General features: G+C 36.8%; 3 protein-coding genes across 3 annotated transcripts; 2 read left to right on the forward strand and 1 right to left on the reverse strand.

Moving 5' to 3' along the window:
• The first annotated feature begins 728 nt into the window (after nt 1-728).
• LOC131793678 (translocation protein SEC63 homolog) lies at nt 729-14,308 on the forward strand. Its single transcript, XM_059111126.2, has 22 exons — nt 729-859; nt 1,010-1,115; nt 2,115-2,229; nt 3,400-3,515; nt 3,616-3,677; nt 4,260-4,318; nt 4,858-4,908; nt 5,216-5,324; nt 6,092-6,186; nt 6,510-6,645; nt 6,968-7,060; nt 7,315-7,460; nt 7,755-7,807; nt 7,940-8,034; nt 8,915-9,000; nt 9,668-9,745; nt 10,214-10,354; nt 10,851-11,140; nt 11,315-11,480; nt 11,585-11,683; nt 12,072-12,176; nt 12,424-14,308. The coding sequence occupies exons 1-22, from the start codon at nt 736-738 to the stop codon at nt 12,541-12,543; spliced, it is 2,445 nt and encodes an 814-aa protein (XP_058967109.2). The 5' UTR covers nt 729-735; the 3' UTR covers nt 12,544-14,308.
• Nucleotides 14,309-14,518: 210 nt separating this feature from the next.
• Nucleotides 14,519-17,190, reverse strand: LOC131793562 (neuroglobin-like). The gene is made up of 3 exons (XM_059110973.2): nt 17,139-17,190; nt 15,139-15,364; nt 14,519-14,665 (listed from the first exon to the last, which is right to left on the reverse strand). Exons 2-3 carry the CDS (start codon nt 15,331-15,333, stop codon nt 14,519-14,521), a joined length of 342 nt encoding a protein of 113 aa, XP_058966956.1. The 5' UTR covers nt 15,334-15,364; nt 17,139-17,190.
• A 453-nt stretch (nt 17,191-17,643) lies between these two features.
• LOC131793681 (pyrroline-5-carboxylate reductase 3-like) lies at nt 17,644-21,138 on the forward strand. The gene is made up of 5 exons (XM_059111133.2): nt 17,644-17,888; nt 18,591-18,773; nt 19,555-19,696; nt 20,197-20,405; nt 20,897-21,138. The coding sequence occupies exons 1-5, from the start codon at nt 17,745-17,747 to the stop codon at nt 21,050-21,052; spliced, it is 834 nt and encodes a 277-aa protein (XP_058967116.2). The 5' UTR covers nt 17,644-17,744; the 3' UTR covers nt 21,053-21,138.
• The last annotated feature ends 786 nt before the right edge of the window (nt 21,139-21,924 follow it).

A 21,924-nucleotide genomic window follows, 5' to 3' on the forward strand; every position in this document is an offset into this window, starting at 1 on the left:
TGTATGTATTTGCGAAGGCATTCTAATTAATGGAGAGTTTCCTTAGGCAAACGATCCTTCCAAGAAAACAATAACCGTTCTAGGTTTGCCTCGATCTCATCTGAGCCAGGCGTACTCGTTGTCCTTTCTGTACCAAGGTCTCCATTTCGACGTAAGATGAGAGACAATTCAGAGGAAAACTGCTTACCGTAACTGTCTTTTTTGGAAATAGTTTGAACTATCCTTGAACACGCATGAAACAAGTCCAATCTAATTTTTACTCCTGAAAAGATGCGTTCATAACGATTTCTTGCATGACAACAGTCGTTCACTATCATCATTTCCAAGGGAACTCCTTCCCTGTATAGCCCTGTATAGCTCTGTATAGCCTTGTATAGCTGTGTATATCTCTATATAGCTGTGTATAGCCCTGTATAGCTCTGTATAGCCTTGTATAGCTGTGTATATCCCTATATAGCTGTGTATAGCCCTGTATAGCTCTGTATAGCCTTGTATAGCTGTGTATATCTCTATATAGCTGTGTATAGCCCTGTATAGCTGTGTATAGTCCTGTAGAGCTGTATATAGCTGTATCTAGCCTTGTTTAACCCTGTATGTGTGTTAGGGTATTGTATGTAAAGTACATTACATGTATGTAAAGTATAGGACATAATACGTATTGAGGACATAATAATGGCTCATACATGAATCATCTACCACATTGAAAACCGCTAACAGCTATAATTCTCTATCAAGATGGCGGGAGCTCAATTCGAGTACGATGAAAAAGGCACAACTTTTTATTACTTTCTTCTATCGTTCTTTGGTATAGTGCTTGTGCCCCTAACATATTATGTATGGAAGGTCACAAAATTGCCAGGTAAGTTCGAAATCGTGTGAGTCAGTCACTCAGAAGGCGGCGTTAGAATTAGTTCCGGCCAGCTTGGATCTCTTACCATATGGCCGTCTTCTACCTTATATTTATTATTTTTTTATATTTTAACCCATGTGCTTTTAACACCCATTTCAGAGGATCAGAAAGAAACAGTCAAAATCTGTAGATGTCCACCATGTGTAGAAAAACGGGAATCGTTGCGTAAAAAGGAGCCGAAATCGAAGAGTATTCGCTATGTGAGGTAATTTGTTACAATCATCTGTCTTGTAATTTTAGAATGACGTGTCTTTTGGATCTTCGATGCGCTCCCTTTTTGTTATTTTTAAGAATGATTTTGTCAAATTTTTTGCTTTTAAATTATTAGATCTTGGTCTGTTTGATTTCACCATCTTTTGGCTGAAAGGAAAATAGCCAAATTCGAGGTTATTCCGTTATATTTGGTACATCTCCAAGTAAATAGACTCGCCATTTACATATATGAAACATAGATAAATATTGATTTTTTACTTAGTTGTCCTGAACTCTAGTTAGCTCAATCAAGTAAAATTTTGGCGAAGTATTGCTCGTACGAGTACCTAACATGTGTACATCTCAGGCAAATGTATTCATTGCTTACCTGGGATAAATTGTAAGCTTACTGTAAATGGTCGCGCACCTTCCAAAAGAGAATTAAAGTAGAATAGATTTAACGGACAAAGGATCAACTATAACATTGCTTACTTATCGGTATGTTCTAATTTAGTTATCTGATATTGTGTGCACTTCCTTGAAAAGGTATTAATAAAGAAATCATAATATTTCATTCAGAGAAATGAAGGGGTTGGGGGGGGGGGAGTGTTTATGTTACCACAGTTTTGTACGCCAGTTTTGTACTGTATCTATGTTCTAGGGCGTAGACCGAGTTTCAACCATCAAAACCAAGCCAAATTGAATGTTTTTTATGGAGAAGTTAATTCTCTCTGTTAACTTGCTATACCTTCCTCTTTTGAAGTTCGTTCCAAGACTTTTGTTTTTTCATGATTGTGTCATATTACAACATATCAATGAACAAACCTTTAATGGTTCAATTATACCTAAGTTCAAGAACAATTTTTCTTTATTTTCTTTCTAGGTGTTGATGTACAAAGATAAGTTTTAACTTAAGGAGAATCAAGATCCAAAATCAGAACCAAAGATATTATTTTATGAAAAATATTTATTATCTGTCATCTTAATTTGATTTGTACCTGTTCTTTTTTAGTCTTTCAGCTATAGCAGTTTTATGGGCTTTGTTCTTTATTGGAGCATATAAAGTGTCTCAATTTGAAAGAGAATTTGCTGAATATGATCCTTATGCTGTCTTAGAGTTGGACAGAGTGAGTAATTGTAAACGATTGAAATGAAAAAAGTTTATAAATAAGGCGTTACATGCATGTTGTCTGTGAACACAGATTAGTATTTAGAATATTGTCAATGTTACAATTTTGCAGACAATGGTTTTAGTTGGAAAAGGCATGTTTGTTAAAAAAATTGACCTCCTTTGAGAAGCTGATTGGATTAAAATGTTCTTAAGTGTTGTGAATTAAAATGAGACTACATGTAACAAAAGTTGAAAAACTTGTCTTTTCAAAGTAGTTTCACTGAAATAACAATATGGTTGTCAAGTTACAGTGTTGGCCAAGAGTGTGCTCATTTTACACTGCTAGTTATTTTTAACTGCTGACTCCAAGACAATTTTGTACATCAACTCAGTCTTTCCTTGACTAACTTCAACAACAATCTGTTCCTTTCATACATCTTATTCAGTGATTTATGTGATGAACAGATATCAAAAACAAAAATATTTAATGGTGATTGGCCTTTGTGACTTCAGTGTTTACATTAATTTTATGGTACTTGAACAAAAACTTCCTGGGAATTATTAGATTGAGGTCAACTGACTACAAAGTATCAGACCTTGATGATGTGTCCACAATTACAGCCTTTTATTTACTGTGATACACAATTTTGGCAGTGCAAGTTTCAGCTGAGCATGGAAAGCACAAGTAATCCAGCCTCTCACTCTTTTTTCTTTTTGTCCCTCTGTGATTAGTCCTGAGATGTAATGCCACTCTCTCAAATAATCACTTATTATTCAACTAAACCAGTCACAAATTGATATGTGTTTAACCCTTTAAGTCCCACCAATGACCCAGAGAGGATTTCTCTTTACACTATCAATATGATATCAAGCAGACAAGTAATGAGAATAAAGAAAAACATCAATTAGGGGATTATTTGTTGATCCAATTCCAAATTCTCCAAACTAACTTCATGTGAATTGTATGGGAGACAGTAAGGAGAATTACTAATGAGATCTTGGGAGTTAAAGGGTTAACCCTGTTTCTTGTGTTAACTTGATCTTTTTGGCTGTTTGTGAGCTTTTCCTTCACCTTGACTGGCCTCTGTGATTTTCTTTTCATCAGATATATTTAATTTTTTCACACTCTGTTGAAAAGTACACTCAGTTTACTGGCATTTATAATCTCCCCTTGTCTTTCCATTAGGGTGCAAGCACGGCAGATATACGTCGACAGTATCGCAGACTCAGCATGAAATTCCATCCTGATAAGGACACTGGTGATTCCCAAAAGTTCATGAGGATAGCAAAAGCATATGAAGCGTAAGTTAAAAAAAAATTTTTTTTCACTTCAATCTCTCCAAATATTTGGGGTTCATGAGAACTTGTAATATGTGTCTAAATAACCATTATTAATTTCTAGGTTAACTAATGAAGAATCACGAAAAAATTGGGAGGAACATGGTAACCCTGATGGACCTGGGGGTGTGTAAGACTTAATATGTCACTAGTGTCAAATATTTTTTATTTTGATGGTTAATTTCATTATCAGTGATAGACAAGATGAACAAGTTACAAGGGTTATTATACTTCAAGGAATGTTTTTTGAAATCTCTTTAACTCCATTTTGTTCGAAGGTGTATAATTATATAAATAAAGATTTGTATATACTAATCAAAACAGTAGATAATGTTGAAGGCATGCTCTGATTGGCTACTCAAACTCTGAATATTATTTTCTATTCACCTCCAAGCAACATGCGTGAGGTTTGTACCCAAAAATATCGTAACTGTTGCAGGAATAAATGAGTTAAGATCTTATTTTTGCTCTACATTACCTCATTGTTTATTATATATACTAAAACAACTTTTTAACTCAGTGTCGGTGGCTAGTAGTGGATATTTACCTTGAAGTTTCCACTTTGTGGCTAGGTAAATATCCCCCATCAGCCACCTCCAATTTGGTGGATGTAAATGTACCTTAACATGTAAATGATGGTTTACTTTTTTGGGAGAAAAGTCAACACAGAGACAAAAATAAAATTTCTCATTCTACTTTATTTTGTAGCAACAAGCTTTGGAATAGCCTTACCTTCCTGGCTTGTTAGCAAGGAAAATTCCATGTGGGTTAGTTAATAAATTCCTTTTTCATTTTTTATTTCCTCCATTTCAACAATCACAACCTTTGAATAATTACAACAAGATAAAGAAAATGGAGAAGGGCATAATATAGCAAGCTAAGTAGATGCCCTTTATGCTAAAGTACATTTTTTCATACACTCAGTAAAACAAAGACAATTTGCTATTTCTAAACTCAAGATTTTCTTTTAGCAGATACACAATGTTGGTGTTGAAAAGTGATCATGAAAATTTAGTCAACTATATCATTGTAGCAGAGTAAAATGCTGAAATGAACATTTTAATGGTCTGTTTCGAAACTACTTTTCATTTCATTTTTCAAACTGGGTCCTGGTGCTCATCCTTGTACATGGAAATAACATTCCGTAGCATATGACATAAAAGGCATAACACAAGTTACTTAGAAATAGGCCACTGTTAGGAAAATTTTTATATTATGAGGTAAAAGTCCATACGTATGATGAGCTTTCTCAGGTTTATATTGGCAAAAAAATCTGATATCATTTTCCTGCTTATGTGCAATTTAGGTTTTGGGAGCTTATGGACTTGCCTTCATGGTGATCCTTCCAATTGCAGTGGTACGTTTCTAACTCAATATTTTGATTTTAGTATCATTGCTGCATGATTTCAGCTTAAAATGAATAAAAGGTAGGCTGATTTGTGTTTTCTTTTTGTAAGGATCATGGTAACATATCTGGAACAAAGAGTAATTATACAAATCAAACCAGTTTGAAGCAATTTTGATTTAGTGTTCCTCTTAAATTAATAAATTTATACCATACAGATTTGATAGACCTTGCTGCACAGCCACACAGCTCAATATGCTGTGACTTGTGTATTATCAAGCCCAACACATTTACTTCACATCTCTCAATTTTTGACCAGGGGACATGGTGGTACAAGTCAATCCAGTATAGCTGTGAACAAATCCTTTTGAATACCACTCAGCTGTACATCCACTTTTTTCTCAAGACACCAGCCATGCAATCTAAACGTATGTATACTCAGTTTGTAATATTGTGGAAAAGGAGAACCACACAACAAATTCTCTGCTCAAAGGATTTTTTCAAGTAACTTGACACTGCCGAGAAGGAAACTATATCATGTACAGTATATTACACTATATCACACCAGTTTTAGCATTAATCATAACCATTACAGTTTCCTCAAATGTGATTGGTGCATTAGCTGCTTTATATATCACTAATCACTCTATACAGTTGTGATCAGACAGTATAATTGGACAGTTGGCTGTAATTGGACAGTTGAAGCAGCCAATCATACTAAGTTCAGTCAGCTAAATCCACCAATGACAGAATTGATCACAATAACCATTATAGCAACAACCACTTACCCAAAACAAAATTTCTAAATATTTTTTGCTTTAGACATTGTCCCTACTGGAGCTGTTTGTCCAAGATGTACTTTTTTTTTTTCAGAAATTGTAATGGTTATGATTAATTGGTAACAGGACTTTGTGTTGTCCAATTCTGTCTGTAATCATGTAAGTGATTGACAAATTGGACTTCCACTTTGCGGTCATCCGATTTTGTTAATCACTTGCATGATTACAGACTGAATTAGCACTCAGTCCTATTACCATTATAAATCACTGATCACCTAACTCATAACTCCTGTGATTGACAAACACAGAATGTCTCCTCACAATATCATTACAATATCAAGCAGACAAGAGATGAAAATGAAGAAAAAGATTAATTAGGGGATTATTCAGAATTATATAGAATGCTCTTCTCATAGGTGTGTTAATGATTTTGGCTGGGTCCTTGGAGTTTGAAAAAGGTCACAATAATGAAGTTCAGGGGAGGCCTAGTGATAATTCAGAGCTACCAGAGGTGAGACAATGGGCCATGGGTATGTCTGTTTTTAACTTAACCCTTGCGTGCTTAAGAGGGACTAGTGTCTAATTTTTTTGCTACAATAACACTGATGCATCAAATATTGAGGTGACAAGAATAAGGAAATGATCGCCAACTAAAGAGGCTCTTGATTGTTGAACAAATCCTCCTTGTCTAGCAGCTTAAGAAATGTACAGAGAACTGTATGGAGAATATGCATACTGATTTTAGGGGGTAAGGGTTCATAGTTTAGTGCATAAAAATAATGTTGTTATCTGTGCCTTATTACATTTGTCTGATTCATTTGTGACTTGTGTTAGCTCATGCGAGACTTGCCGAACCTGGGGGACAAGAACAAAGAGGCACCACTTTGTTACCCTTACAGCATCAAGGCAAGAGCTCTGATCCATGCTCACTTATCACGCCTAGAGCTTCCACGGCTCACGCTCAAATTAGGTGAGGCAGGGGAAAAGTCTTTTTATGAGAATTGTGTATATTCATGGTACTGATTAGCCCATGGGCTTCCTTACATCCAAGATAAAGTGAAATCCTGCTATCGTAAACCCTTTGTGTTATGAATTGTCCATATCCCATCTGATTTTGTACCATTTTACTGAATGAGTTGTGTCTGGACACTTAAGACTAGAGGTGGCTTAGGGCCTGGCAAAGGACCTTTGAAATGGGATATTCTGTAAAGGTCTAATACAGTAAAATAAACAAATGATCATTATCTGTTATTCAAAGGAAAAAAAACCTTATTGTCATGTTGGCATTTCAGATCTTGACTTAATACTTCAAAAGAGTCCATTCCTCATTCAAGAAATGGTGAGTTGTGTGTCACAGCTGGTTGGCATGGCCAAAGAAGGAAGAGGTATGTTGAAACTAGTGGATAAAGTTTAATCAAATCCATATATGATTTGTCCATCCTACCATAACTTGTAACAAATTGATAAGGCCACTGGAAATTTTTTGAGAGAGGCAGTGAGAGCAAAGTGTCTTGGCCAAGATTAAAAAACAAAATGCATGGAGCTAGCCCTGATCTTTTGATGTGAAGTCCTGGATGCTAAAGCCACTGCATCTTTATGGTTTCTTTGCAAGATGTATGATTATTTATACATTTTTCAGTTGCAAACACACCACGGCTGGAGACAGTGGAGAATTGCATGCGTGTCAGTCAAATGATAATTCAGGGGCTGTGGGACACCAAGTCTCCCTTGTTACAACTGCCTCATCTCAGTCAGGAAAATTTGCGACACTTCACCACCAAAAAGGTAGAAGATCTTGATTTTATCCAAAAATAAAATTTTAAATTATACTTAAAGCATTGAATTTCACCAGCATGAATAGGTTAAGGTACAAATATGCAAGCTATCTTCCCTTGAGGGAGCTGTTATCACTTATGTTTGTTATTCAGTAAGACCTCAATCTGAGTTACTTTTCAAGTGACCTGTTCACAGAATTAGGTCTTTCTTCTTATATGGTAGCAAAGCATGATGCATCAGGCATTTAAACAAAGAATCACGGTGAGTGAGTATAATATTGTTTGTGACACTCATTGTTCACAGCGAAGTGTTCGTTCCATCAAGCAGCTGGCAAGTATGAAAGATGAGGACAGAAGGTCAGTCTTGTCTTTACTCTAATCAATATTTATTCAAGAGTGAATGATGGAATCAATGAATGTTTTGTAGGTAATTAATGAGCTGATTTTGTCTTTTCAACTCAGTTGACACCTTGTTGCATCACATTACAGGGCTCTTTTGCGAAACCTAACTGGGGAACAGTATGAAGATGTCATGAATGTTTGTTCAATGTTTCCGTATGTGGAGATGGAGGTTAAACCTCATGGTTAGTTTGTTATGCTATCTATCCACTCTTGTGTCCAGAAATGCATGCAGTAATTTCGCCAAAAGGAGTGAGTATTCATGAATTTGATGATTTTGGCAAATTTTAGTCAAATACGTCAAAGCAAAATCAGCTCAGCAAATCTGATGATTTTGATGAATCTTAGCCATTTTTGTTACTGCATGCATTTCTGGCCATATCTCTATCCATCAGGCTCTACAGCTACACAACACTGCGAGAAAACATTGTGTGTAGTATTCATAGATACAATATGACTGTGTTTAAGACTTTGCCAGTCTCTTAGTAAGTGGAGGCAAAGGAATATAGGGGGCGAAAATACATTTGGCAGGGTTCTCAGTTAAGTGTGATCCCCCTGTTTTTTTTTTCTTTTTTTTTTGCTTGTCCTTGCAAACTAACTGAGTGGATCAGGATGAAACTCAAATTTCTAGAAAGCACAAGATTAATGCACAAATTGCTCTCTTATTCAGGAAAGACTCTCAAATCAGTTTAAATTTGTGAAACTAATTTTTAGATTATAGTACAAATTAATGCTCATTTATTCCTATCATGGAAATAAATTTTGAAGTTCATTCACACCAGAGCTACATTTTATTTGTTGTTTCAATAATCACTTCAGTCTTTGAGTCAAAATTTATCGCATACACCTGAGAAGAGACAAAATGTTGTCAAGTTTACCAAACAAAATGATTTCTGCTTTTTTTTTAACTATAGACATGCTCTAGGAGTCGTTGTTAGCTTGAAGGCCGTTATTGTCAAAGTTGGTCAATGATAAAACGAGAATAGTAGGGAAATCAAGCTAATTATTTTGACGAGGCGCTGAACATTTTTCCTGAGGTTCACATTTCAAACTTATTTTTAACAGTCTTGGATGATGCAGATGATGCAGGACTGATCACAACAGGCGCAATAGTGACTGTGGCTGTTATAATAAAAAGACGAAACCTTGGGGTGAGTTGCTTCTTCCACTTGGCGAAAACCAAGACTTTAGGTGAAAAAATAGATCACAGCTTAAAAGACAGATCAATTTTTGTGGTCTTCACTACGATGTATGATACTGAAGATCGCCCTGTGTTGCAAACTGCTTTCTGGTAGAGGTTAGGGAGATAGAAGCAGGGACAGTACGTATGCTGTCCCCATCTTTCCGCCTCTTGAAACTTCTAGAAAACCTTAACGAGGGGACATTGGGGTTTTCGGTTTTGCGGGTTTGGCTATTTTTTAGGTCGGTTTTTCGGTTTTTGTGCCATAAAACTTTCAAATTGGTTTTTCGGTTTTGGTGCTCATTGCCCATTTGGGTTGCAGTTTCACTTCGATCTGAGCGGCAATTGTACGCCTCCACTCGATTCGTATAGCCACGAAACCTCTGTATGCTCCACTTGTCGCCATTGTATCGGATCAATTAGAGGTTTGATACCTGGGAGGTGAAAATTTATAGGTTTTGACGGTTTTGCATGCAGTTTTTGGTTTGATTCAATTTTTTTTTTGTTTTTGCGGTTTTGCGGTTTTGGATGATTTTTGGTATGGTTTTCCAGCTGATAATAGACCCCAAAGCCCCCCTCTTCAGAGGCTAGTGAGAGAGAATTCCTACCCTTCTTATTGTTTAGTTCCACTTTTACAGGAGCTATTCGAGAAGGAAAACGAAGGTGATGTCCCACTACTAAATGGCGTGAATCCAAGTGAAACTTTAGAACCAAAGGTACTTTTTTATGGAAAATATATATATATATATATATATATCTCTCTCTCTCTCTCTCTTTTTTTTTTTTTTTTTAACTAACAATGGTGGTCCAACAGTTAGTGAGCTGGACTTCGTATCAAGAGGGACATGTCATGCCCTGGTCTTCCTTCATTAAACTGTATGCTGGGTGGAATGTTAAACTGTCACAGTGCTGTTCTCGACTAACGATTTAATGAATGAGTGGAGACGGTGTCAGCGGACTATCACAGAAACTTAATAACATGGAGGGGTGGGGGGGTGAAATTGTGACCGTTTAGCATCTCATTCGTGGGAAGTAACAGTACATTTACAGCTTTAGTTGCTGAATTTTTATTATATAGTAATACGCTCTCTACAATGGGTACTAAGGGGGGGGGGAAGGAAATGGGAATGTTTTTTCGTCAAGAAATTAAGTTTGGTAGTAACCCATCCCGTGTTTGTTAACAGGGTTCACCACAACCTGGTGGTCACAAAGTATGGCAGAAAAACAAAAAGAAAGGGAAAAAGGCCAAACCACAAAAAAAGCAACCCAAGAAAAAACCCGTGAAACAACAGCCTAAAAAGAAAAACTCACAGGACGAGAAAGAGGTAAAAAATCGATAAATCAAGATGAGCTTTCGCGGGATGACTTTGAAAGTAATGATGACGTAAAGTAAGATATCTTATTCATTTGTTGCGAGGTCGGAGCAAAGAAAAAAAAGTGAGTGACGTTGTACACACTGTGTATTATATGCCCTGTCTCTGAAGTGTAGAGAACCTGTAGGAAGTTTTCCACATAGAAAGTTGACATTTTATAAAACAAGTAATCTTCAGTTTTTGTTGTGCTTATTTCAAGGATCAGGTTTGCTTATCCTCATGTGCGGTGATCGAAAATGACTCTGTGGGAACTTTTACTTCTTTCTTCCGCTATTTCTGAGTCTTTCCATTATAACCTCTGGCCGATCCAGTCGTGAATTTTTCAATTTTTGTGCCTCATCTTGAAAATTTCGCCACTTTCATGTGATTCTGGAACGTGCACGATGGAATGACAAAAAAATTACTTAGTAATTATTTCAATTCGCTGTTCTGTCTATTAATTCTTTAGAAAACTATAGAAGAAAAAGAAGAATCAAATGAAAAGAAGAACAAGAACAAGAACAAGAAAGAAGAAGAGAGGGAGGAAGAGGAGGAGGATGAGGACTTGGAAGCGGAGAAGGAAGAAGTGGACGTGGAAGCGGAGAAGGAAGAAGTGGACGTGGAAGCGGAGAAGGAAGAAGTGGACGACGAGGAAGACAATGATGAAACTGATGATGATACTACGAACGAGAAAATTGAAGAAATTAAGAAAGGAAGAAGAAAACCTGATGAGCAGGAATCTGACTTGGATAGCAGCAGGTATTTTGAAAAAAGTCTCGCTATAGTGGCTCTTTTCTCGCTGGAACTGTAAAGCTACCTTCTCCTTAAGGGAAAATTAGAAAATATTCGTATGGTAACAGAAAAATACACGTTTTGATTAAAAGCCAAGATTGTTCTTGAGAACTTCATTGGCTTCTTTTCTTTTCCTCTTAGTTCTGGTGAAGATGATGACAGCTACGCTCCACATGATGTTAGCGCTCGGGATTCTGAAGATGAAGCCGAGTGGGATCGACTGCAAGCCGAAGTTAGGACTCGAGATGCAATTCTGGATCCGAAGTCAAAAGAAAGCCATATCGTCCATGCGCCTTATTTTCCAGAGGTTTGACTTGAATTGAATTTTGTTTCCTCCTAGGAAAATTACGTTATCTTTAAATCCCACAAATGAGTTTAGTTTCACTGTTTTTCTTGCAATTTTTTTTACAGGAAAAGCATGAATGGTGGTGGATATATGTCACAGATCGCAGAAGAAGAGAGCTAATAACACGGCCTCAAATGATATGCAACCTTAAAGACGAAGAAAAGGTATCTGTGTGATCTCTGACTCTACACACCCATTCTTGCACCAACAAATGACAGAATCCTTCCTTTTAATCGCTGGGTGTGCGGAACTGTTGAATGGTCGTAAGAATACCTAAAACTAAATCACGTCCATAATAGAAAAGTTTTCACGAATTCAAATTGTTTCTTACCAAGCAAACTTGACGATCGCTTAAGGATCAATTACATCATCGTTGAAACTTAAAACAAGAACTTATATTTAATCTAGAAAATTCATTTCAAAGTCATTCTCTTTGGAGACGAAAACGTTAACAATTTTATGTGTCCATGCTTCCTGCTGGAGATTTCGAAAATGAAAACGAAGATGTTTGCACATAGATTAATTATAAACTGTTGTTGCTTCTCGTTCCAGCTGGATCTGAAGTTTCAAGCACCGTACAAAGCCAAAACGTACCATTACACTGTCACTCTACGATCAGACTCTTACTTGGACTTGGACGTTCATCAAAATTTTAACGTAAGTAATTTTACTAAGTGTGTTCAATGATGCCTCTGCTACAGGAATGATTGAAATAGTTAACGATAATGGCGAAGCTAACCATAAACTTCCCTGTAGATCAGTGTTGGAGCATAAGAGCACGCAATCCAAAACGGTAAACAGATGTTGGATGTTAATAATTTCCGAATGGGGAATGGCTGAAGAACATTCAGTTTCATCGAGCATAAAAGACATCGGCATAACTTATTTCTACAAACTTTTTCAGATTAATGTGGAAGAAGCTAAAGAAGTTGATACCAAACAATGGGATCCTGATTCAGATGAAGAAGACAAAGACGACTTGGACGAGAGCGGAGAGAGTGAAGAGGAGGAATACAGTGACTGAACCGAAAAAAAACCTGGTTACTAATCTTTTTTTTTTTGGTTAAATTTTGCAAGCCCGAGAAAGGGTGCTCCTTTGGCTGTGTGCCAAAGGGATTGCAATAGCTGGTTCATTTTTACCAACCAAAACAGACTGTGATCGATGGCTCCTCTCGTCAATTAAACACGTTTCTGCGAGCGCCTCTTTTAAGATCAACGTACTAGTTTCTTCAGCTATAGCACAAAACAACAGGACAGCTATTTTCATTTTCACGATTTGGACATTATTAGCAAATGTATAAGAATCTGCAAATCCAAGTTTTTTCCTTTTCGTTTGCGTTGCGCTGGGCTATAAGTAGAACGAGATCCATCATCTTTTGACAATTTTCAACGAATTAAGGAAACTTTTACGAAGGGTAATGCATATTTTATTGTCACTCAACACGAACTGGATTCGCTTGCGTTTATGCTTCATTTTAAACAGAACTTACCCCTGAAAACATGGACTGGGTTTTTCAAAAGGCGACTAAACTAACCCAGGGTTTGTGTGAAACTTTGTGATGTTATAGACAGTTTAAGTATAATTATTTCGTTTCCTGCAAGTTTACGTTAATTTAAGACAAAATTGGCAAGACGTTAGCTCTAATGAGCATGTTTAATTTGTAACAAGAGAGCATCTCTACCAAGCTTGGCTCACTCTCGGCAAAAGAACCCGTTTCACATTCACGAGAAGCGAACAAAGAAACAGAGAAATAAAAACAAGATAGAGCTTAGGAAATGATATTCACAAAACAAAATAGTAAAAACTTTACGGACTCTTACACCGAGGCAAACTTCCAAGGTTTAGTTTCAATTCGGGACTAATGTTAAGCGCCATTTGAACAACCAACCTCTGGCTTATATCCTTTTTAGTGGTACATAGCACTCCGACTTTAAAGTCACCAATCCAAAGTTCGAAACAAGATTGAGAAAGTTAGCTCCAAACAGAAACTTTACTCTGATGGTATTTAATTATGAATTGGTGCGAATCGTGCTTCGAACAAATTGACGTTGAAAATTTGAACCCGTGCTTACTCTTTAAAGACGACCTCTCACGAGAGTGGCCGATTGTCAATTAAAGCAGAAATTTTTTTCAAGAGATTAACAATTATCGAAGAGTGGATATTTTGTTATAATTTATTCCATTGATAAACAGCCCGCACGAATTTCCATCGGCTCGACGAATTATCAGTTAAAGTTTAAAAAAATTCATCAACTTAAAACGTTTTATATATTCAGCTATTTTCGGTATTTCGTTTGTCCAAGTTATAAAGTATTATGTTTCAAGATTAATCTCACGAGAGAAATTTTTAAGTGGGTGTCGAATGTGATCCGGGATTGATTTGGTTTCGCGCCATTATGCGCTATGATTGGTCCTGAAAAAGCGACGTACATTAGCGTTTCCCAGCGCCCTAAGCAGCTGTCATTGGTTCACCTTTTAGCGCCTTTCTTCTAACTGGCTCTGGTACAATTACTTTGGTTCTCGTTTTACTTCACTCACTCAAATTGCGCTCAATGCACTGCTCGCGTCGCATCGTTCTACGTTCTTGTGAATTGATGGCATTAGAAACGTCGAAAATTTAATTAACGTGAAGGTCTATTCAGAAGAGTAGAGTAGTGCCATGTTATCAAGTTAAAAGATAAAAACGTTTTGCATAAATCAGAAACTTCTTTATATGTGTATTTTTAAAATGGATAATGTGCAAATTTCGTGGTTTAAATTATTAAATCAAATCAACTACCTCCGCTTATTTGTGTGTTTTTTGGTAACTGGTTTTTACACGCGTGAACAGGGCAGACAAACAAAAGGCGCAAACACCTCAAGTTGTGAAGTCAACCATAGAGAAAGTTTAACAGACGATTTGATTCGTTCCAAGATGAATTATCGTGACTTTCAATTTTTAAATTTCAACGCAGAGGGTTAATTTTCCTGAGTGAAAGAGGAAGAACATGTCTGTGTGTCAATCAACTGTCGAACGTATTCCTTCCTTCAACATCAGAGTGAAATAATTCAACAGTAGTTCCCAGGCTGCCGCTAGTTCAGGAGTCCACTCGTCCTGAATGGTCTCTTTAAAGGTTGAAATCAACGCTTTGGAAATCAGGTGAAGCTGTTGTGAAAAGAGGAAAAAAAGTGAAGGAAAAAACACAGTTGGCCTGTAGTTGACTTAGTGTACTACTCAAGTGCATGGTGCGCACCAGCTAGAATCGCAGAAAGGTGACTCTGCAGTGAAATATGCTAAGCTGATCGGTAAAATGAAATGTTAGCTTTCTCGTTTCGTGTTAGAGACATCTCTTTCGATCTGGAAACGAGGTTGACGTTACGTTTACCCCGCGCCTTTCTTACCTAATATCTCAGCCTTTCAAGATTGTCTACCTTTCCACTCCCAATATCTCAACGACAATTCTCCTTAATGTCTGCCTGACATTTCTTGTAAAGTTTATTCTGAGTTTTTGGGGATAATCGCTTTATTATATTTGTTGATATTCTCGTCAGTTGGCTTCTTGATATTACATTGAAATTGTGAGGAGAAATTATATCTTGGTCACTCCTGGGAGAGACAGCATTAAACGCCATACTTACATTGCTTACAGTTGGTTTTACTGATCGATATACGTGTCTCCTTCCCAGCTCCGTCAGATAAGCTCGCAAAGAGTCTGGGTCATCCATCGCGTTAACGCAGTTCTCCACGGCACGCATCACTCTCTCGGTATGTCCGTGAAGCTCTCGCGTTTGCACCAGCTCTTCAAGTTTCACCTCTCTGAATTCTGCGAACATGTTTTGTAATCCTGGATCGTCTTCAAAAAGTCTGAAGAAAAATCAAAAGGATTCGACGTTTGGCTGTGACCACTTCACATGAGCACATCAGATAAACCGACGCATGTGCGCTTTGAGACTTTGCAAGCAAGAGCGTGCGTAAAAATTGCCTTTCGAAAATTTTGTTATCAGTGTTCCAAGATCTTTTCATTGTCTCATGTTGAACAGTTAAAACTCAGCTAATAAGTTACATAATTAAAGAAGCATTCGTCATTTGACTTCACTGCCTTCCAGCACACAAAACACCACAGATAAAACTTGAGAAGAATTCTTTTTTGTTTAAAATACAATCTAGTTAACTGATTTATAAGCCCTAATCCTTTATTTTCCACTAAAAATGAGAGTGGCGTGAAACCAATTTCGCCAAAAGCGGCCGCCGCTTTTGTTTCAAGTAACCATAATTTGGTTTCAGTTTGCTTTCCCAATCTCACAAAAAAACACTTTTTCCCCAACTGGACGTTCATCTCCAAACTGATCTTGTGATTCTGACTCTCTCATTGAATCGATAAACTTTGGTGGCTGTTCTCTAAAAACGTGGTAAAATGCACGAATCACGCTCAAATTATGTTGCACTTTATATACAATTTGTGTATCCTATCCCCCGCGGTATTCTTAACTTAAAGTGGAAAGTCATCTCCTCTCCAACCGTGGCGCTGAAAATGACTAATATTTACTTTCTCAGCGGTGACAGGGTTGAGGTTGAGTTCATGATAGGTTCGGACACAATCGCACTAGTTATTACACTTGACTGATGACGTACTCTCTCGAACTAACCCATCTGCCTGAGGCAATAATTTAGACAGGATGCACTTTCTGAATACATTGGCAAGCTTATTTTGTGGCAAGCACGTGTGATCATGCTTGCATCCCGAAATTTTGAAAAAAAGGTAAATTTATCACGTATAAATAAAAGTTTTTAAAGTCTTTTTTATTTGCCTGAATTTACGAAAGGGAATATCAGTGAAATCAAAACAATATATACAACAAACACTAATTGAATTATGTTCTTGTAGCATTGCCAGTTTATATCCTGCAATCATACACCCATTAGCAGACGAAATATTCTTGGTGTTATTCACTTTAAATTTTAAAGAAATTGAAAGCAACAGTAGCAGATGACTGATGACTTTCTTCTGTTCTCGCTCCTAGTAACAAGCCTGATAAAGGAAGGTTTACGCGTAAAAATAAATGTATATTTATCGCCTCCAGACACAGCTTACTCAAAATACGAAAGTTTTAATTTCTACGTAGTCAAAGTAGCAAGCAAAATAGCATAAAAATAATTTTGGCATATTCAGTATTTTTTTCTTGTTAAGGATTCATCAGATGGGTAATGATATACAGCTTTTAAATTCTAAATGCAGTTTTACCGACGAGAGACTTGCTTAGAAAAAATGACTTATGCAGAGTCTATTGATCCTAAGTCTAATGTGCTCATTGTCCATAATCATCAGCTTATCATAAAACTGACAACAGATATGCCGGACGACTAACAGTGCTGAAATAAATAAATCATAGACGGATGAATGTGATTTTAGAAAGATGTTAAAAAAAGTTTACATTTTCAGTTTTTATAACTCCAGACCACAGCAAATTCTCGGAGTGTAAACTCGTTGTTGTTGTTGTTTTTTTTTTCGTTTATCGTAAGATTATTCACTCTTAGCTTATAAGAACTCTGGTTACTTGCAAAAAAAATTAAAAATAAATAGATAAATAAAATAACCGTATTCAAGTAGTCTGTTACTTCATTAATTTGTCACACTTACGTCAGGAAAACTTTGACACCGACTTCAGCCCTTCTCTTATGAAGCAGTTTCCATGATTTCCGAATGAGCTCCTTCTGTTTCGTTGTTAGCAAAAGCGTCGTCTTAGCTGGAATATCACTTTTGAATTTAGGTTGTGAAAACGAGGACGCACAACCCATTATTAGGAAAGAGATGGACAAGTGAATGCTTGAGAAATATTAGCTTCTTTTCCGATCCTGAGGTTGCCTCACTGAAGTACGCATTCAACTTCGAATGAAAGTAACTTAAGTTTTCTATTGGTCAATTTTTTTGTGTTTCAAAATTTAGCTTGCAGTTACAATCAACCAATAGAATGTTAAAAGTAGATTGACGAGTGACTGACGTCGAATGACGTTTTCCTTCTCGTCCTTATGGATCGTTTTCCTTGCGCTTGCTGAGAAATCGATCTCCTTGTTTTCTGATTCTGGAAATCTCCGATTTTTTGGTCTCTTTAGTTACCTCAATCTTTTCAGTGCTGATCCTTGGTGCACATTTCACGATCTCTCGAGTGATTGCAGAGAGGGAACTGGAAACTACCAAAGGTACTCGTCAAAGAGGGAGAGAGCACCTGGGGAAAACCATTTCAATATGGCGGACGAACTAAAGGTTGGATTTATCGGAGGCGGAACCATGGCAAGAGCATTAGCCAAAGGATTTATAACGACAAACACCGTCAGAGCAAGTAACATTATCGCAAGTGCTACCACGGAAAAAACGCTGGCTGTCTGGAAGGTGAGACAGTTCGTCCTCTTTTAAATTAAAATCTAGCAAGGTACTCAGGCACGTGTTATCTAAACTACGATCGATCAGTGCTAGTAAAAATTTGTGAAAATTTTAATCCCTTTTCCCTACCACGAGAGGCAACCTCGTTATCCTGTCACAAGAAGGCTGCCAAAATGTGGATTTCCAGTTTACAATAGTGCAATAAGGATTCTTAAGGACGATAAGAATTAAAATCTTCATCAGCTACCTTTAGGAGGGAAAAGGTTATCTTCATCATCATCGTTATTATCATTGTCGTCTTTTGTTCTAAGTCCACAGAGTGGCTTTATAAACCAATGTATATCATGTATGCTTGTATCCCAATTACTGAGTTGCTCAGAGGAGCAACGTATAATTTCCTCTTTTTACCTGCTTCCTTCTTTTAATAAGATTTGTTGTTTTGTGAATCTGTTAAATGCTTCCATTAATCACGCAAATGGAACCCCAGTGGTCAAAAAACAAAAAAAAAAAACGGTTGTGGGAATTCGAAAAAGATGTAGTTTCCAAGGGTAAAATGTGAAAAGATAAATTTAGAGGAAAGAAATTCATGTCACTAAGAGATTCAAAGTTACCAAGTGTGACATATATCAATATTTGCATCCCTGTGGTACCTGCGTTTGAACTAGCAGATAGTAGCTTAAAATTGAACTTTTGATGTTTCTTATTTTATAGGATATGGGCTGTCAGACAACACTGAATAATGGGCAAGTTGTTGAAAATTCAAATGTGGTGTTTTTAGCAGTAAAACCTTACTTAATAGTTCCTGTTGCAAAAGAGATCAAGTCTTCCATTGACACATCTAGACACCTTGTTGTATCAGTAGCTGCAGCCATTACCACAGATGTGATCGAGGAGGTGAGAGCCATGAGTGTTTTTTAATTCATAACATTTACAATGCAACAAAGAAAAGAGAGCCTTTGTATATCATAATTATCCCTTTCTAAGGGATAATTATGATATACCTCCCAACAAAGAAACATAAAGATATGGATAACAGATCTTCCTCTTACAGCTGACACTAAGAGTTATCTTACTTGACTGTCAGTATTTGTAAAACCGGAAATTCTCAATATGCATTTATTTGTTATCTATTTCTTTCTTTTTTTTCTATTAGTTCAATGTTTTTTGTTCATTTAAATGTGAAGGGAACATTTTGATCAAATACATTTGATAATATAATGTTACAATCAAATCAGGTCATATGTGTTCTAATTTAAACTTTAGAAACTAATAAAACCTGTGTTGTGTTAAGAGAAGTAAATTACTATATATGTGAAAACTTTGCCAAAAAAACTCATTTTCCCTTCATGTTTTATTTATTGCCTTAACTAGAATTTCTTTCTCTCAAAAGTCAAATTCAATTTAAATATTAATTAGATGACAAAAAAACCAGAATAACTTTAGTGTCTTATAAAATATGTCATGCTCCAAAGGTAAAAAGAAATGGAGAATTTTTAGGGATTTAGAAGCTAAACATTCAATTGACCATGCATGAATTAAAATTTTTTGGCAAACACTTGACCAACTTCAATAGTGAGGAACAAGCCATTGATATGTAACATAGTGCTCATATTCATGATGACCACATCATAATTTCCTGATCTTTAATTGTAGTCATGTATTCCTTATTGTGTAGAGTTTACCACCAAACACTCGTGTCATTCGAGCAAACCCAAATTTGGCCTGTTCTGTGCAGTGTGGTGCTTTGGCATTCTGTAAAGGAAGGTGCACATCGGCAGCAGATGTACAACTGATAAAAATACTTCTTCAAACTAGTGGTAGGAAAATTGATGGATGTGTCAACAGACTATTTCTCTTTTGTTGAGATCTCCTTTATTGTAATGTGTAAGTTAAGTGAGGCCCAAGGTTATTTCACTTAAGTCTTTCAACTCAATCAAATTGTGCTTGACAAACTTTAGAGCAGACAAATGAGGAGGGTGGTATGGAAACTCAGAGAGATGAACAGTTTTTCTAAGCTTTTTGCTGTTAAGTTCCATCGTGCTCTTTTGTGTGGTTGACTGACTGACTTAAGAGTGAAAACCAGGGTTCTTATCATTTCATTTTCTGTTACCAATTGTTAACTCTGACTCCCATGAATGGTGCAAGAAGGTTTTTGTGAGGATAGTGGCTAGTATGAAGAAACCGAGACTGTTACTTCAGAATTCTTTTCCTCTGTAGGTGACCTCTGAGAATAAAACATAAGCATTCAGTAATTATGCATAGTTTTAGCAACAACATTCCACTAGTGCTGCTAACTGAGGCATCCCTTTTACCACAGGTATGTGTGTGGAGGTGAAAGAATCTCAGATGAATGCAATTACTGCTGTGGGTGGAAGTGCCCTGGCTTTTTTCTTCCTTGCCATTGAGGCAATGAGTGATGGAGGTGTGAGGGTGGGTTTACCAAGAGCTTTGTCAACGGATCTGGCCACTCAGACTGTTCTCGGAGCAGCACGGCTGGTACAGGAAACAGGAAAACATCCAGCTCAGGTATATCATAGCACATATGTGTTATTGACTCAGCTTGAAGTCAACATGGTTGGGTATTGACCAAGTTTTGTTTGTCAATTTTGTGGACCATGAAGATGTCAAATTTAAAAATGCCTTAAAAGAAGTTATCCAGCATACAACTCTTTTAGTGAAAAAGGGTGGTCCATAAAGGATTCGATCAAAAAACAAGGGTGCAAGGAAATTTGCAATAGGTAGTGAGGAGAGTTAACAATCAGATCTTGGGACATAAAGGGTTAAAAGCTGTGATGCATTTGGGCCTGTAAACTCGTAGAGGTACAGGATCAATATCAGTATCTGGGCAACTGCCCACCTACCCCTCCCCTAACCCAACATTAACCCTAAGTTGTTATCAGTTGACTGTTATTGAGTTAGGGGAGGGGTAAGTGGGCAGTTGCCCAGATACTGATATTGATCCGATGTACGTTCTCCTGTAAGCCCCTCACAAAACAATTGTGTTTGAAATATTTTAGTTAAAAGATGAAGTTTGTTCTCCGGGTGGAACGACGATTGCTGGAATTCAGACTTTGGAGAGAGCCGCATTTAGAAGCTGCTTCATTGATGCCGTGGATTCGACAACAAAACGAGCGGCGGAAATTGCTGAATTACAGAGATCTAAAGGAAAATGACGGAGGAATTGATATGTGTCTGAAACTGTTTATAACTTAGATCCAAAAGCTCTTTATGAAGGACAATAAAATTTTAGAGTCATGTATACTTTTGTTGGAAAATTATGTGATTAAGTGATTTCTGAAAAGAGATTCGCTTTAGAAACATTTCTCGCACTTTTGTAGCTCGACTCGCGAAGGGAAAGCGCAAATCGTGGGTTCTCGAAGACAAACCTATTCGGAAAGCTTATCAGTCCATAATGTATAAGAATGTGCAATTCCACTTTATTATAATAAACCCTTAATAGTCCATTGCTATCAATCTCGATTTTCTTGAAATGCACTTTCGAAAAGGAAACTATCGGTGGCTAAAGTAGGTAAAAAAATGGATTCCTAGCCGTCATGAAAAGAAGTAACATCAACTGTTGATGTTCACTCTTTTTTTTTTTTTTTCTTTTAAAGAACGTCTAATTCTGGGGCTATGGCCTAATGTTCTTATTTGCTTTTTCGATTTGAGCCTGGAAACGTTCTTAACATTTTCTTAAAGTTGTGTGGTAATAAATCAGTTTGGACGTGACCAGTCTGGGTTCGACTACAAACTGAATTGTTCTTCAGTGTATAACCGCGCTGTCATAGATCACCAAATGCAAGTATTTGAGTAAATTGTCCTCTTAGATCACAGATTTACATTTCTTTTACCTTTACTTGTACTTCTCACCTATAGAAAAAAATTAACCGTTCTTAACTGAATCTCCGCCTAGGTATGTTATGGTAAGTTCCAAAAATTTTGGTTAATCTCAGCCTAAACGTTCTTATGAAATAGGTTCTTATAGAAAATAGAGTGTATTTTGCTGACTCATAGCGATAGTATTTATTGTAAATGTAACTTCACA

This window comes from Pocillopora verrucosa, chromosome 9, assembly GCF_036669915.1.
Source record: "Pocillopora verrucosa isolate sample1 chromosome 9, ASM3666991v2, whole genome shotgun sequence".
NCBI lineage: Eukaryota > Metazoa > Cnidaria > Anthozoa > Scleractinia > Pocilloporidae > Pocillopora > Pocillopora verrucosa.

Coding starts and splice junctions, on each gene's coding strand:
- LOC131793681 (XM_059111133.2), top strand. CDS start 17,745: ATGGCGGACGAACTAAAGGTTGGATTTATCGGAGGCGGAACCATGGCA. Junction 18,774..19,554: donor CCACAGATGTGATCGAGGAG/GTGAGAGCCATG, acceptor CTTATTGTGTAG/AGTTTACCACCAAACACTCG. Junction 20,406..20,896: donor CAGGAAAACATCCAGCTCAG/GTATATCATAGC, acceptor GAAATATTTTAG/TTAAAAGATGAAGTTTGTTC.
- LOC131793562 (XM_059110973.2), bottom strand. CDS start 15,333: ATGTTCGCAGAATTCAGAGAGGTGAAACTTGAAGAGCTGGTGCAAACG. Junction 14,666..15,138: donor TAAAACCAACTGTAAGCAAT/GTAAGTATGGCG, acceptor TTTTCACAACAG/CTTCACCTGATTTCCAAAGC.
- LOC131793678 (XM_059111126.2), top strand. CDS start 736: ATGGCGGGAGCTCAATTCGAGTACGATGAAAAAGGCACAACTTTTTAT. Junction 4,909..5,215: donor TGATCCTTCCAATTGCAGTG/GTACGTTTCTAA, acceptor ATTTTTGACCAG/GGGACATGGTGGTACAAGTC. Junction 7,808..7,939: donor ATGAAAGATGAGGACAGAAG/GTCAGTCTTGTC, acceptor ATCACATTACAG/GGCTCTTTTGCGAAACCTAA.